The 16,129-nt window shown below is 42.4% G+C and overlaps 1 protein-coding gene across 5 annotated transcripts in view; it reads right to left on the reverse strand.

Moving 5' to 3' along the window:
- Positions 1-16,129, reverse strand: part of LOC147701006 (phospholipase A2 inhibitor and Ly6/PLAUR domain-containing protein-like) — a 268,517-nt gene that overhangs the window by 56,415 nt on the left and 195,973 nt on the right. For all 5 annotated transcript variants that reach the window (XM_086929829.1, XM_086929828.1, XM_086929827.1 and 2 more), the window contains exon 2: positions 10,925-11,044. In XM_086929829.1, coding sequence (XP_086785955.1) covers positions 10,925-11,044 — 120 coding nt within the window. The remainder of the gene's footprint in view (positions 1-10,924; positions 11,045-16,129) is intronic.

Genomic DNA, 16,129 nt, shown 5'->3' on the forward strand with positions numbered 1-16,129 from the left:
TAGCTCAGTGTATATACAATAGGGCACGCATATGAACTCGAGCAATCATAGAGCGTACTTTTGGTCTGTTGAAGTCATGATTCAGATGTCTTGACCGTATAGGGACTGTACTGATGTACTCCCCTGAAGTTGTGTGCAAGATCATATTAGCCTGTTGTGTTTTGCAAAGCATAGCTTTAAGGCATGGCCTACACAAACCTCTTGTACCTCGGGTAGCTCTGAATCTGGGAAACTGGGCCAATGCATAGAAATGGGGTCAGGGTATGCAAGTCTGTGATCAGCTGGTTGCCACGTTCTTCACATGAGCAACCTGTTGTTTCATGGCCAAAATGTTGTTTGCAGTCTGTTGTCAATAATGACAGTTGGATAATTACGACTCCGTCCATGAATTCCATCCTGAGACTACTTTGCAAGCCACACTAACTACATGTAAACCACAGCTGTTGACATGAGTCAAAAGATTGACCATACATCAGGTCACGTGCCCATGTCAGCGATCAGTGTAGTGGATGTCCCTAAGGAATCTATTGACACAGAGGAAAAAATGTACATGTTCTGAGAGACCTGACCTGACCTCATGAGGTTTCTGAGTCACAAAAGGTCATAACTATTGCATTCTTATAGTCTTTGCCTTCAACAGATCAGAACAGATTTGACTCCCCCGCAAAGGATGGGCCCACTCCGGGAGTGGCAATGTTATGGGTGAATCTGGCACTATGTGTCTGGGATACACAACACAACACCCCAGTATTCCATAACAAAACTCTTGTGTTGAGCACGAAATATGAACTAATTGTCCATAATGCAAAGGAGGAAAAAAATAAACTGGTGTTTAATGTTGTGTCAGCTACCCTCCCCCTTGTCCGAGTCAATATAATTAAATGGTCTGTTCCCCTTTTTGTTGCATGTCTATGATTTTCTCCTGCACTGTCATTTTCGGCTTCTCCGCAGAGATTCCATATACAAAATGATGGTTTGTCTATATCTTACAAAACATGCCATATCTTGTACCAGCCAAGTATTTTCAAGCAATAGAATCAGAAACACGAACACTCTCTGTAATAACGGTATCACTCGTATAGCATTGACCAATCTCATGAAAAGCTGGTATGATGGGGGAATAGCCCTCCCAGCAATTCAAAATTACTATTTGGCATCTCAATTAGCTGTCACAAATCATTGGGTACACTGGCCACAAACGGAGCCAGCCTACATGATGGACAGACATAACATGACCCCTGGGAATTACTCAAAAGCAATTTATGGGGGGAGGAAAGATGCACCAAAACACACACCTACCTCAAATACTGTCACTTTATGGCACACGGCATCAACCGGGTTGGGGTGGAAAAACAAAAAAACACAGGCCACTCCGCTCTTGGATTCGGGCCAACTAGGGCTGCTAGCAAAATAGTTGGGATTTGATAAATGGGACTTGATTGGCCTATATAGGGTTGGTGATTTATGGGTAAGGGTGAAAATGGTCCCCTTTGGTGACCTTCGAAGGGATTAAGAACTAGGTGAGGGGGAACATTTTGTTACCTTCAGGCTTGCAGCCAATTACAAAAGGGAGTACAGAACTCCCAGTCTCCTCACCTTTGAAGGACAGGCTCCTAGATGGCTATATGAAGGAATAGGCGATATCGCTGAAATATAGGATAATAGGATAATATTAAATAATACAACTGATAAATTGGAGAAAGTACGCTCCAAATGAGCAGAGGATGTAGGGGATATGAGTGTCGATGAGTGGCAAGAGGCATTGGCATACCCCCGGGAAGTGGCGATACGTTCACGATTCAAACTAATAAAACTAAAGATTTTGCATAGAGCGTATTACACTGGTATGGCACTAGTCAAAATGGGTACACTAAGCACTCCATTGTGCCCTAGGGGTTTTGGTCGTATTGGGATAGTCCAGATCCTAGGAGTTTATTGGCATAAAATAACATAGAGCATGGTAGCAATATGCAGAAAGGAAGTGAGGGCCTCACCCAAATAGTGCCTCCTCAACATATGGGATGCAACAGACCTGCCGGCAAGGGAGATAACCCGGGACTCCCTTGGGTGTATGGTAGCTAAGCACAACATCACAAGGACCTGGAGGGGAGTAAACTGGGCCTAGACTCTGGGATTAGGAGGTAGACATGGATTGGTGCATGCAGGCGGAAAGAGTGGTTTATGAAGGAAGAGGATGCCCATAAAAATGGTCTAAAACCCGGGGGGAATGGAATAAAAGTAGAGAGATGATATTAATGCCAATTGATGGCCCTTCCTCGCAGGGGCAAGAAAGGGTGGAGGAGGATGTTTGAAGTACTGATGAACACAAACAGATTGCTACAACTGACATCAGTCCTATGTAACAATAAATTGAGAACTGTAAACATGGGGGGTGTGGCTTGGTGCCAGCGGCGGATGGAGGCTATCTGGTGAGGCTCCCAGGGGCGCTGGATGACAGGCGCAGAACTGGCCGGTCTCCATTGACGACGGGGACAGAAATGTGTATGTGAAAGCGGGCGGAACACTCTCGACCAACTGGCTGACATCTGGGCACCTTTATGCTACGGAATTCTGTAAGTGTACAGAAACGCGGCTTCCTTCCACTGCGGCCGCCATTTTTTTTTTTTTTTTTGCGCGGCCGGGTGTTTTCCTGCCCCGTTTGCCCAAAAGAACCTGTCCCACATGGGAGGCATTTGTAGTGGAGTTGGAAGGCATATGTTGTTGAGGATGTCGTTTTTTTGTGGTTTTTTTTTTAGTTTTTAGTTCTGCCTTAGTTTTCCGGCTCTCAAATAGTTTCTTCGCTCTTCTCCTCATGATGAGCAGCCATTTTGTCTCTGAACAGTGAATTCCTCACAATGCATCTTCGACTGAGGAATAGTTCCTTTTTTTCTTACTGAGCATGACCAGGACTTCACCAGTGGCTCTATGTATTCTGCTCCTATGACATATGGCAATTTTTTCCATTATGGCTGACCTCATATAACAACAGCTTGGGATTTTTCTATTCTTCAACTTCGTAGAGGGATTTCAAGTATTTTATTCCTCCTGTCCGCCTATGGATTTTTTCACTGTTTTTTCTTCGTTCCCTGGATGTGTGTGGTTCTTTGCTGCCTTAATTTCACTGGGAATTATTTGTCTATATTCATTTAGAAAGGAGCGTTCCGAATGTTTCTTTTATGGGCAGATTAAAATTCAAATCCCCCTCTCTCAAATCACAAATCAACGCGTAACTTCATTAAAAACTAGAAGATTTTTTCTGAGCTTTCCAGACTGGAAGATTCCTTGGTGTTTTCTTCTCAGCACTCTGATCTAACAATGGAACCCTCACCAGCTGTCGCAGGGAAATCCAACACTAAACGGTTGAAAAAGGATCCTCCCTCACCACCCAAGTCCTCCTCGTTGGTGTCCATGGAGCTACTGTTAGAAGAAATTAGAGCTCTTCGACCCTTCATGGAAGAAACCAATTCTAAATTTCAAGTTCTGATGGACAAATGGTCCCAACTTGAGGCAAGGGTCTCTACAGAGGAGCAAAATGTTTCCTCATTCAAAGAAACCAGTGTCACTGTTTCTCATCTTCACTCGCAAGTTTCCACACTCCAGAAGCAAGTGGAAGATCTTGAAAATCGTAATAGACGGAATAATCTCTGCATCTACGGCCTGGGGGAGGGCCTAACCTTTTTTAAATCATTCCTTTCTAAATTGTTGCATATGCCAGATAGGAAGATTCTGAATATTCAGCGTGCACATCGCCTAGGTCGACCACCACCCCAAGCATCAACGACACACAGACCAAGAGGAGTGATTCGTTATTTTCTTGCATATACTGACTTGTTGAAAGTTCTCTCTGCAGTTAAAGCTTCTCCTAAAATTACTTGGTCTGGTTCATCTTTTTTTTTTGTGCAGGATTATGCCAAAGTCACGGCCAACCGCCGCAAAGCTTTTCTGAATCTGAGATCTGACCTACGTGCAATGGGCACTCGTTATGGCCTCTTCCACCCTTGCATCTTCAAAGTTACTCATAATAATAAGACAACAGCATATGAAGACCCTGTTCAGTTACAAAGCTTCATTAATTCCTGCAAGACGACCAACATGGACTCTTCGGGTCCTTCTTCCTCATTCAATACCTGAAAATGCTTCAGTGCTTATTCTTGTTTTGATTTTTCATTGCAGAGTTTAACCTCTAGGGCATTGTTCTTTTTTGTTTGTTCATTGCTGTTCATGGTTTTTTGTATGCTTGTTCGTTGATACTGTTTGATAATTCTGCCCATGTTTTATTCGGCTTCTTCTTCTCAATTTTATTTTTTGTTTTTGTCTCCATAGAAATCTTTTGTCCTCGTTCCGCGATGTCACCCTGGTCTCCTGCTTGCTGACCCCCGGTGATGTTGCCTACCCCTTGTGGCTCCACCCTCCTCCCCGTTTTTTTCTGATCGTTTTTTCCACACGTTTCCTTCTCCCTGTTCCCTTTTTGTAAGTATGCGTTTCATTTTAAATTTTCTCCTCTGTTGTGGTATATTAGGTGTTATTCTCTCTTTGTTTCAATACAATAATTTCCGACTCTTTTACTTACCTTGTTATTGTCTCACACTTCTCTATTACTCTTTATCCTCTTCTACTTTCTACATACAGTCATCTTCTACATGAAAAGGGCTTTCTTCTGGTTCTTTTCTATCTTATCTTTCTGGATTGTTGCGTTTATAATGTTTTATGACTTTAAAAATTATCATTTGGAATGTTAAGGGTTTACACTCCCCCATCAAGAGACAAAGAATCTTGTCCCACTTAGCTAAATTAAATGTTGATTTTGCCTTCCTACAAGAAACTCACCTCTCTGATGTTGAATATTCAAAATTGAAAAGGGGTTGGGTGGGTGATGCTTTCTATTCTCCTGGGGATGGCAAACGCAATGTAGTTGTGATCTTATGTCTTAAATCTTTACAGTATTCTTTATTATCTCAAGAATCCGATACAAATGGTAGATGGCTCAATGTTAAACTGTCTCTCAAGGGTGTTCCAATTTCCCTTCTGAATATCTACGCTCCTACATGTGGTGACCCTTCTTTCTGGTCCATGTTTGCCAAAACTATAACTCAATCAATAGATGATAATTTTGTTTTGGCAGGTGACTGTAATCAAATGTTAGATCCTTTTATTGATAGACTGTCCAAAGTCACATTTGTTCCTCATAAGTTTCATAAATCCTTTGTTCAGGCAATCTCGTAACATAAACTTATTGATGTTTGCCATTTGTGTAACCCCACTACCAAAGAATTCACCTTTTATACCCCATCCCATCACTCCCAATCACAGATCAACTATGTTTTTGTCTCTCATCATATAGCACGAAATCTTACTAATGCTGAGATTGGTCCCATTCTATTATCAGATCATGCCCCTGTTTCAATAACTATTGATATCCTACCCAAATCCACTGGTACTAAGAGATGGCGCTTTAATAATACTCTCCTTCTCGACCCAAAGTTTACAGATTATTTTACTATATTCTTTGCTGAATTTTTTGAGATTAATCAATCTCCTTCCATTTCCTCCTCCACCTTATGGGACACCTTTAAAGCAGCTGCAAGAGATTTCATTATTGGCTATGTCGCGAAGCAGCGTAAAATTGGTCGAAAATATATTGGGGATCTTCTTCAGAAAATTAAGAAATTGTGATACTCCTATTACACCTCCCACTCTAAAGATTGTTCAACAGCCCTGATTAATGCTAAAATGCAATTTAATAGGAAGTTCACAGAAGATGCTTCTCGGTTTTTGTTAAAATCTAGTACGAAATGTTATGGGGGTAAGAATAAGGCGGGAACATTTTTGGCTAACTCCCTAAAGGTTAAACATAATAAGTTGAATATTGAGTCTGTTTACAACACAAATTATGAGTTTCAATGTAAAGATGCATATATTCTACACAAATGTTCTCTTTTTAATAAAAACTTGTACACCTCTGAAAATCAACCCACTACCCAGTCCCTATCACATTTTTTTTCCAATATACATAAACCTCAACATTCACTTCCCGATCTTTCTCCCTTGGAGACGGACCTCTCCCTACAAGTATTACTCAAAGCACTTCACTGCCTTAAAAAAGACAAAGCACCCGGACCAGATGGGTTTACGCTTGAATTTTACCTCCATTTCTCTAAACTTGTTAAACCTAAGTTACATTCTCTATTAGACTCCTTTACCACTTTAGGCAATTCCTTGGGATCCTTCTCTGAAGCACATATATGTCTTATACCCAAAGACGGTAAAGACCCTAAACACTGTAAAAATTATAGGCCAATTTCCTTGGTAAACATCGATTATAAAATTTTTACCAAGGCCTTTGCGATTCGATTAGACTCCTTCTTACCAGAATTATTAGGCAAGGAACAATCTGGGTTTGTTAAAGGACGTTATATATAACAGACAATACACGACACCTTTCAAACATTTTATCTAAAACCCCACGCTTAAATCACTCTCTTGCATCGATTGCCCTTGATGCTGAAAAAGCGTTCGATAGAGTTGAATGGTCGTATTTGTTTTATACCCTTAAGTGGATTGGCTGATCCCTGTACAGCAGTTTGTGCTAATGGTTTGATATCCCCTTTTTTTAGCTGAGGTAGAGGAGTACGCCAAGGTTGTCCTTTATCTCCCTTTCTCTTTAATCTTGCCTGAACCCTTTCTTTCTAAACTACGTCAGAACCCTAATATACATGGCTTCCACTCACTTCACACACATGTCAAACTTGCAGCGTATGCTGACGATATGTTACTCTTTCTCTCTATACCTGATGTCTCGATCCCTGCTTTTCTATCTGAGGTTCTGGAATATTAAAAAATCTCAGGATATAAACTAAACAATGACAAGTGTGAGATTTTACCTTTAACTAAATACACTTTTAAGCCAGATTTCAGTCCCTCTAACTTTACTTGGAGCCCTAATCACATTAAATATCTAGGTTTGCATATCACCTCTTCCATCCCCGATAATTTATCTCTCTGTATGAATAAATGTATTCAAAAGATTTCAAATCTGACTGCTAGATGGCACCCTCTTTATTTATCTTGGTGGGGTGTCTTAATACTATAAAGATGATGTCTCCGATCATTATGTATACTATCTCCAATATTCCGGTTCCCATACCTAAAAATTTTTTTTAAAGAATTAATTCCATTCTCTCCTCCTTTTAATGAAATAAAAAGAAATCCCGAATGTCTCTTTTAAAATTAATGCAACCTAAGTCGAATGGCGGAGTTAATTTTCCAAATTTTCCGGCTTATCAGAAGGCATTTCTTTTACGCCAAGCTTCCCTTTGGTTGCGATATCCGACAGAGGATTGTCCTTTATGGACCATAATTGAACGTCTCTTTTTATCTCCCTACACCTTTGCTGAATACCTCTCTTTCTCACGTAAGCCACAGTCACTGTACACGCCTATAATCAAATTGACATCCAAATTACTTCTTTCTTCTTCGACTCCTATTTACAATACTGTGGAGACTTCCTTAATTCTACCATATGGCATAATAAAAGTTTACTTATCAAAAATAAACCTTTTTTTTGGAAAACCTGGCGCCACAAGGGGTTAATTTGGATCCATCATCTATTCTCACATTCACAGTTCTTACCTTTCTCATCACTCAGCCAACGATTTAATTTACCTTCTTCTTTCATTCACAAGTACTCTCTGCTCAAAGAAGTGGTCATGACTACATACACCCCACTATCTACTACTTTTACATCTCTTAACACCCCCAATTCTGTACTACAATTACGTAACTTTTTGAAAATCACGTCCAAGGCTTCCACCATATACAAGTATCTTCATGATATTAACATAGACTCTGTCTGGTTAAAATTCAAAACAGGAGAACTAGAGGAATGTGACCTTGGAAATCAATGGCCAGAATTCTTATGGAATAAAATATGGATCAAAATTCGCAAAACATCTAGAGCTGCTAACATAACGCAGACATTATTTTTCCTATATAACAGACTCCTTCTCACACCACAAGCTTTAAGCAAAAGATTTAATACCTTTTTATATGTCTGTTGGACATGTTCTACCCCAAAGGCAGATTTGTTTCATATGTTATTCGCTTGTCCTCTTGTAAATAATTTCTGGAAACAGGTATGGTCCCAAATCAACTTGATTTTTCGTACTCAACTTCCCTTTTCTTTTACTCATGTTTTTTTGGGAAGTCTTTCTCCTAGTTGAGACATTACTACGCTTAATGTTAATACCATTGACTTATTGATAGCAGTTGCGTTCCAACAAATCACAGCTAATTGGAAAGACTTCTCCAAGATTTCCTTTAGAGCTTGGTGGTTGGTGGTTCAATGTTTGTCATAATCATAGATTGGACACTTCTTTTGTATATCCCCTGCATATGGCTGCTAAGCGGCAAGACTTGTGGTCCCCTGTGACAATGTATCTTGATGTTTGTGCTAATCGCTCTTTTCATTTGCAGCCTAGCCAGCAGGAAGACTCAAAACCTCCTTAAATCCCCTTAATGTTCTTTATTTCTTCGCTATTTTATTGATTTTTCACGTCATCGTCATGTATTATTCTTTTTCTTCTATTTTATGCTCATTTCATGTAATGTTCATGTACCAATTTTTGGGATGACCTTCATGTATATTTTGCCTTTCAAGTTCATTTGTTGCAATGACACCTTTCATTCTCTTAATAAAATGTTCTTTTGAACTAAAAAAAAAGAACTGTAAACATGCACTGCTACAAATTGATGTCAAATGTTAATGTATTGCAATTGCAAATCAGTAAAAAGAATGTAAAAAAAAGCATGTCTGCTCTAGCAACAACAAGTGGAGGTAAATGTTCAAAAATGCCCTGCTTTCGAATCCTAACGAAAGAAGCAGAAGGTATTTGCTTCTTTCAGCGCTGAAATGATTAGTACCATTTGTGCCTAATTAGGTTTCAACCCATCAAACCATTATTTCCACTTAATGGGAGGGTCGCCCGGTGTTTCCTGAAATGGAGGCGGTAAGAAGTTCCCGAGCACAAGAAAACTCCAAAACGTCTTTAGAAAATTAAAGATACTTTCAATAGTCCAAAGAATCAGTTCCTTATTTATATATTTTTCACGAAAATGGACCCCATCTGATGCAGTGTGGAGTACTCTCCTAGAATATCAACTCAATTATTACTTATACGAAGAAATTCAATAAAAGGAATGGACACAGTACCTATTTTGTATTTGGAATACTATTGATCTTTGGACTCGAAAATACATATCCTATTAAATCTTCCAATCTATATGCCCTGAGGAAGTCATTTGGGAGATTGTGTCCCATGACGAAACACGTGTTGGCATTTTTTCATTGGCTACGTTGATGTGAATTTGATGAACACTCATGAAGAATTCTCTGATGTATGACGAGAAAAGACAAAGAGAAATAAATATATAAATAAGGAACTGATTCTTTGGACTATTGAAAGTATCTTTAATTTTCTAAAGACGTTTTGGAGTTTTCTTGTGCTCGGGAACTTCTTACCTTTTGCCTTTGAATCCTTTGTTTCTACAGAGGATTGCCTTGGGGTCGCTGGTGGCCGCTTTCCCCTGTTCCCTTGAGCCACCTCACTTGGAGATTACTATATTAGTTGTAAGTGCGCATATTTTACCCAGCCACCTTTTGTTTTGTATTTCCAGAAATGGAGGCGGAGGCGCAACTGCTTGCATATTTCTTAACAACACCACCCTAAGTCTTGGGATGAAGCAGTGCGAAAATTCATTTTTTATTATGTACAGGGGATAGAAGGGGGAAAAAACGACTGTCAGAATGAGATGTCACAAGTTTGTTTAAAATAGTAATTAAATGCCTACACAGAGAACAGCCTGGTATCAGAAGAGGAAAAACAAACGTCCTCCATAAAAGACAATGCACATAGTCACAATTAGACAGACAGCAGCAAAAACCAGGCAGGAATAAGCTTTGCACCTTAAATTCAATGCGCTTACACTACCAGCAAAACAGCGGGACTCCAACCAACGTTCAAAGTTATGTTATGTTATGTTAATTTTGTGCTTCTATAGCACACGGCCACTCCACGGAGCATCCCGGCGCTTTAGCGAAGGTACCCACCAAAAGGGAGCAACATAACAACTGAAGGGAACATAAAAACAGAAAAAGCCAGTTAAGGGAAAAAGTTCAACTGACCAAAACCCTAACACTCGGTATGGAACCCTCACACACTAAAGTTCCAACTGAGCAACATTGTTAGTACTTCAAAGCAATAACTACAAAAAATTCCATCCGGCATCTCACAATACCCAACTAAAAACATCCATACTCGACTATTATATTCAAAAGATACCGTTATTAGGGGGGTTTAACACCCCCTCTACCCCACACTGACCCCCTCCCTTCCACCTCGCCCCTACTTGAAGCTACGCCCCTGCCTTTTGGGGGCTGGTGAATTAAGACAACAGCAGCCACACCTGACTCAAAACCAGCTCACGACCTCCTGGGAAAATGCCCAGTGCCTGACACGGCTGATCCGGAAGTCGCTTTAGTTACACTTTTCAACAATTGACAGACGGATTAATTCCTGAAAGAAGTACATGGCTTTACTGCTGCAAATATCTCTCTCACAGGTGCATAGAACATGCAGAAGTAGATTGGATGCCATGCAAAGGATGTTTTCCCACAACCATGACAGGCAGCCATCTTTTTCATCCTGGTGTCATGCTTGATCCTAACCAGAGCCGGGATTAGTGTTGGGATGTTTGCTCTTTCGCCTCTGAGCACTCAGACAAGCACCCGGTCAAACCTCCCTCGGGGCACTCACACCAGCCACTTTCACCCAGTTCACCACTGGATCATCCACCTCCATAGACAGTCTGACTTCAAGCCCTAGCGCCACCCACTGGTGACACAGTTAGTTTTATAATATAAACTTACCAGCACTGAGCTCGGTGATCAGAGAAATGCAGGCATTAGCTAGGGAAGTGCAGGTCTGTGAAGTCCCTGTGCAAGTCGAAGCATTATTGCTAGAACATTCTTGGCACGAGAGGGCATGTCCTGGAGAACAAAATAGAGAGAAAGCATTTTGGTGCCTGGATATGATGATGGTTGGTCGTTATACAAAGCGAGACCTCTTTACATGCCTGATTGTGTCACAGCTATTACTAATATTACTCTTGTCTGCACGGTCTACATAACTATTTACACTTCTGGAAAGTGTTTTTTGAAGTCTTATTTGAGACTTAAAGAATTCAGATTCTGCATCATTACTCTTGCTGCTGTACATCCCAAACAATTGAGGGTTCTAAGGAACTCATTTACCATTTACTATGAAATTCTTCAAGCCTTGCAAAAGTCTTATACACGACGAAACACGTGTCGGCTGTCTGCATCCATGATATACACTACGTGTCAACACAATCTAGACTTTACACAACTTTTGCTGTTTGTACTTTTTATGAATACTCTCTGTATTGTATACATTGCATGGTGTTGTGTTTATTAAAACCAACTGACAACAAGGTCGGTTAGCAAACTTAACAACGGTTGTGCTCTGTAACCTATGTTTAGCTGATTAATGTATGGGGAAAAATTCTCCATAGAGATAACACTGGAAAGTGGCACAGTGTTGTACATTGAGCATGCCTAAATACATATATTTGTAGTATACTTTGGGAGATAATACACAGGTGCTGACCCATGCTCTTTTGCCACTGCCACTTGTTCTGTAATTATCAAGGTTTAAATTTAGCCTAAGCAGTTGGTACTAGAAGGGCGCCGTTCCAGTAGAGAAACCTTGGCAGGCAGTGTGGATAAAAGGGTATAGAAAGACATGTCCACTCACCTGTAGATTGAAGAGCAGAGACAATACAGACAGAAGAGAGGGAGAGGCCACCTCTGCTTAAGCAGGAGAGCAGAGAAGATACAGGCCAGGGAGAGGGGACCTCACCTAGCTAGGAGAGCAGAGAGGATACAATGGGTGAGAGAGGGCGCCCCTACCTTCAGCTAGGAGAGCAGAGAGGATACAATGGGTGAGAGAGGGCGCTCCTACCTTCAGCCAGGAGAGCAGAGAGGATAGAGGCCAAAGAGGAGAAAAGGGAACTTCAGACATGAGTGAAAAGAATATACAGTCTGCACAGTGGGAGAGAGCGCTTCCACTTCCACCAGGTGAGCAGAGAGGATACAGGTGATGAGACAAGGATCGGGCACCTCATATTGTGCCATGAGGGCAGAGAAGATACAGGATAGAAAGAGAGGGGGAGAGGGCTCCTCACCTTCAGCCATGAGAGCATAAAGGATACAGGCTGGACGGAGATACAGAGGGAGAGGGGACTTCCCCTTCTACCAGGAGAGCATGGAGGATACAGACTAGAGAGAGGGCGACTCACCTTCAGCCTGGGGATCAGAGAGGATATAAGATAGAACGAGAGAGGGGGAGGACACCTCACCTTCAGCTAGGAAAGCATAGAGGGATACAGGCTGGAGGGAGGGAGAGAGGGCTCCTCGCCTTCAGCCACGAGTGCATAGAGGGATACAGGCTGGAGGGAGACATAAAGGTAGAGGGGAGCTCACCTTCAGCCACGAGAGCAGAGAGGGATACAGGATGGAGGGAGGGAGAGAGGGCCCCTCACCTTCAGCCACGAGTGCATAGAGGGATACAGGCTGGAGGGAGACATAAAGGTAGAGGGGACCTCACCTTCCGCCACGAGAGCAGAGAGGGATACAGGATGGAGGGAGGGAGAGAGGGCCCCTCACCTTCAGCCACGAGTGCATAGAGGGATACAGGCTGGAGGGAGGGAGAGAGGGCCCCTCACCTTCAGCCACGAGTGCATAGATGGATACAGGCTGGAGGGAGGGAGAGAGGGCTCCTCGCCTTCAGCCACGAGTGCATAGAGGGATACAGGCTGGAGGGAGACATAAAGGTAGAGGGGACCTCACCTTCAGCCACGAGAGCAGAGAGGATACAGGCTAGAGGGAGGGAGAGAGGGCTCCTCGCCTTCAGCCATGAGTGCATAGAGGGATACAGGCTGGAGGGAGACATAAAGGTAGAGGGGACCTCACCTTCAGCCACGAGAGCAGAGAGGGATACAGGCTGGGCGGAGACACAGAGGGAGAGGGGACCTCACCTTCCGCCATGAGAGCAGAGAGGGATACAGGATGGAGGGAGGGAGAGAGGGCCCCTCACCTTCAGCCACGAGTGCATAGAGGGATACAGGCTGGAGGGAGGGAGAGAGGGCTCCTCGCCTTTAGCCACGAGTGCATAGAGGGATACAGGCTGGAGGGAGACATAAAGGTAGAGGGGACCTCACCTTCAGCCACGAGAGCAGAGAGGGATACAGGCTGGACGGAGACACAGAGGGAGAGGGGACCTCACCTTCAGCCACGAGAGCAGAGAGGGATACAGGATGGAGGGAGGGAGAGAGGTCCCCTCACCTTCAGCCACGAGTGCATAGAGGGATACAGGCTGGAGAGAGGGAGAGAGGGCTCCTCGCCTTCAGCCACGAGTGCATAGAGGGATACAGGCTGGAGGGAGACATAAAGGTAGAGGGGACCTCACCTTCAGCCACGAGAGCAGAGAGGGATAGGATGGAGGGAGGGAGAGAGGGCCCCTCACCTTCAGCCACGAGAGCAGAGAGGGATACAGGCTGGAGAGAGGGAGAGAGGGCTCCTCGCCTTCAGCAACGAGTGCATAGAGGGATACAGGCTGGAGGGAGACATAAAGGTAGAGGGGACCTCACCTTCAGCCACGAGAGCAGAGAGGGATAAAGGATGGAGGGAGGGAGAGAGGGCCCCTCACCTTCAGCCACGAGAGCAGAGAGGGATACAGGCTGGAGAGAGGGAGAGAGGGCTCCTCGCCTTCAGCAACGAGTGCATAGAGGGATACAGGCTGGAGGGAGACATAAAGGTAGAGGGGACCTCACCTTCAGCCACGAGAGCAGAGAGGGATAAAGGATGGAGGGAGGGAGAGAGGACCCCTCACCTTCAGCCACGAGAGCAGAGAGGGATACAGGCTGGAGGGAGACATAGAGGGAGAGGGGACCTCACCTTCCGCCAGAAAAGCAGAAAGGATACAGGCTGGAGAGAGACATAAAGGGAGAGGAGACCTCACCTTCAGCCATGTAAGCAGAGACGATAGAGGGAGGCAGTGCTGAATTTGTAATATAATGAGTGCCAGAGCGCTGCCCAAAGCTCTGCCCTCATCAAAATGAAAGCTCTTCATTTAGTGTCATTTCCGTGTTTACAGAGGTATTCATTTCCTATTAAAATGCAGTATTCATTTAGTCTGCATGACGATTATGTAGTATGCCCACAACCTGGCACTATTGTACTATTTAAAGAGCAACATGAAGACTAGTCTTATTGATTATGACCACAACTTAAAAACCATTTGTATTCCTTGAGAGCAATATCTGAAGACTTACAGCAATGATTGTGAAGAGTTAAGTAAGACTAGCAGAACTCAGAGTGAATGTTAACTGAAATCTGGTTGCATTCATTCTGATTAATTTACTTTCTTTTAGTGATGGCTCTTGGACTGCATTTTATTTCGTGTGTTATGTATTAACGGGTTGTGTAGTTGAATTATGTGGTATGCTGTTAAATTTTGAATCATGATGTGGAAAATTGTGCTTGTATTGGAGATATGTGGTATTTTATGGAATTGAGCTATGTGGTTGATGTAGGTGGTTTGGAAATATGCAGTGTATATTGGAAATGTGTGGAACTGAATTGAGTGGCATGAAACTGTGGTGTCACGTGAAATTATGATTATTGGAATGATGTGTTATGGTGTGGAGTGTGTAACTGTGGATTTCTGGTATTTGGCATATGGTGCATTTATGTGGGGTGCATTTATTTTGTATTGAGTAGATTGTAATTATGTGGTTTATAATTATGTGACGATGAGTGGCATTATGTGGAGTGTATGTATATTGTGTGGTGAATAATTGTGTGGTTTACAGTTGTGTGGTATTATGTGGCATGGTGTGGAGTAGTATTATATGGTGGGTAATTATGTGGCATTTTGTAAAGCTGAATTTATTTTGTGGAGTGTAATTAGAGTAGAGTGGATTTCTGTCGAGGGAAAATATGTGGTGTAAAATGTAGCTTAGAGTGTAATTATTTGTAGTTTAATTATCTGGAGTTGAATTGTGTTGTGTGGAGTGTAATTATTTGGATTGGAGTGGAGTGGAATTACCTAGCAGAGTGCTATTATGTGAAGTGGAATTTATTGGCATAGAGGAGAGTTGAAATATATGTATTTTATTTTATTGATTTGTATTTATATGGCATATAGTGGAACGATGTGGAGCGGAAATGTGTGTAGTTGAATTGTGTGACATGTTATCATGAGTTGTTATAATGTGTTGTGTGTAGTGACTGTATGCCGCATGGATTTGTGTGTTGTGCAGAGTTAGAGGAAGGGATAGAGCGAATTAGTGAATCTGACAATCTGTAACACGTGTCCTTTGCCCCTGATATGCCCTCACCTGTGACTTCGCCTCTGCTGCCGCTTCTTCTTCCTGGGCGACATTATGATAAAAACTGGGAAGGCGTGTGTGATGTTAGATACATTCCTCACACAATCTGGAACCCATGTGAAAGCTTGTAATAAAATTGGTCAGAGCTCATTTGACCTTAACGATATAATAGATCTATACCACTAGAGTGACCAACCCATGTCATAAAAAAGTAACCCAGGCTTGAGCAAAGTGCCAGAATTATAGGATAGTCTGCACTGTACAAAAGATTTATGGCTAGTTTGTTAACATCAGGGTACTTTAACTGCAATCAACATATGGATCAGAAAATACCTTTTGTGAGCCACTGACTCAAAGTACTAGAAACTGTATCACAGTAAGAGCTGCCCACCATGGACACCATCACCGAGTGAGGGAAAAGGAATGAAGAAGGGGCCAAAAGGTAGGCTTTAAGAATAACAACATAATAGTGTAAATGTCGGGACCCCCTCTATATATATTTTGGTGACCGGGGAAGAGAGAGGAATACACTGTATATCACAATTTATCAAAATTCCCCCATGGTCAGATCATAATTTCTTTTCAGGCTTCGCTCTCACAATTTAACCATCAAAGTTCACATTTAGTATAGGAATAACAGTCTCATATTTTTCATTTGAAT

This window comes from Lissotriton vulgaris, chromosome 7, assembly GCF_964263255.1.
Source record: "Lissotriton vulgaris chromosome 7, aLisVul1.2, whole genome shotgun sequence".
Lineage (NCBI taxonomy): Eukaryota > Metazoa > Chordata > Amphibia > Caudata > Salamandridae > Lissotriton > Lissotriton vulgaris.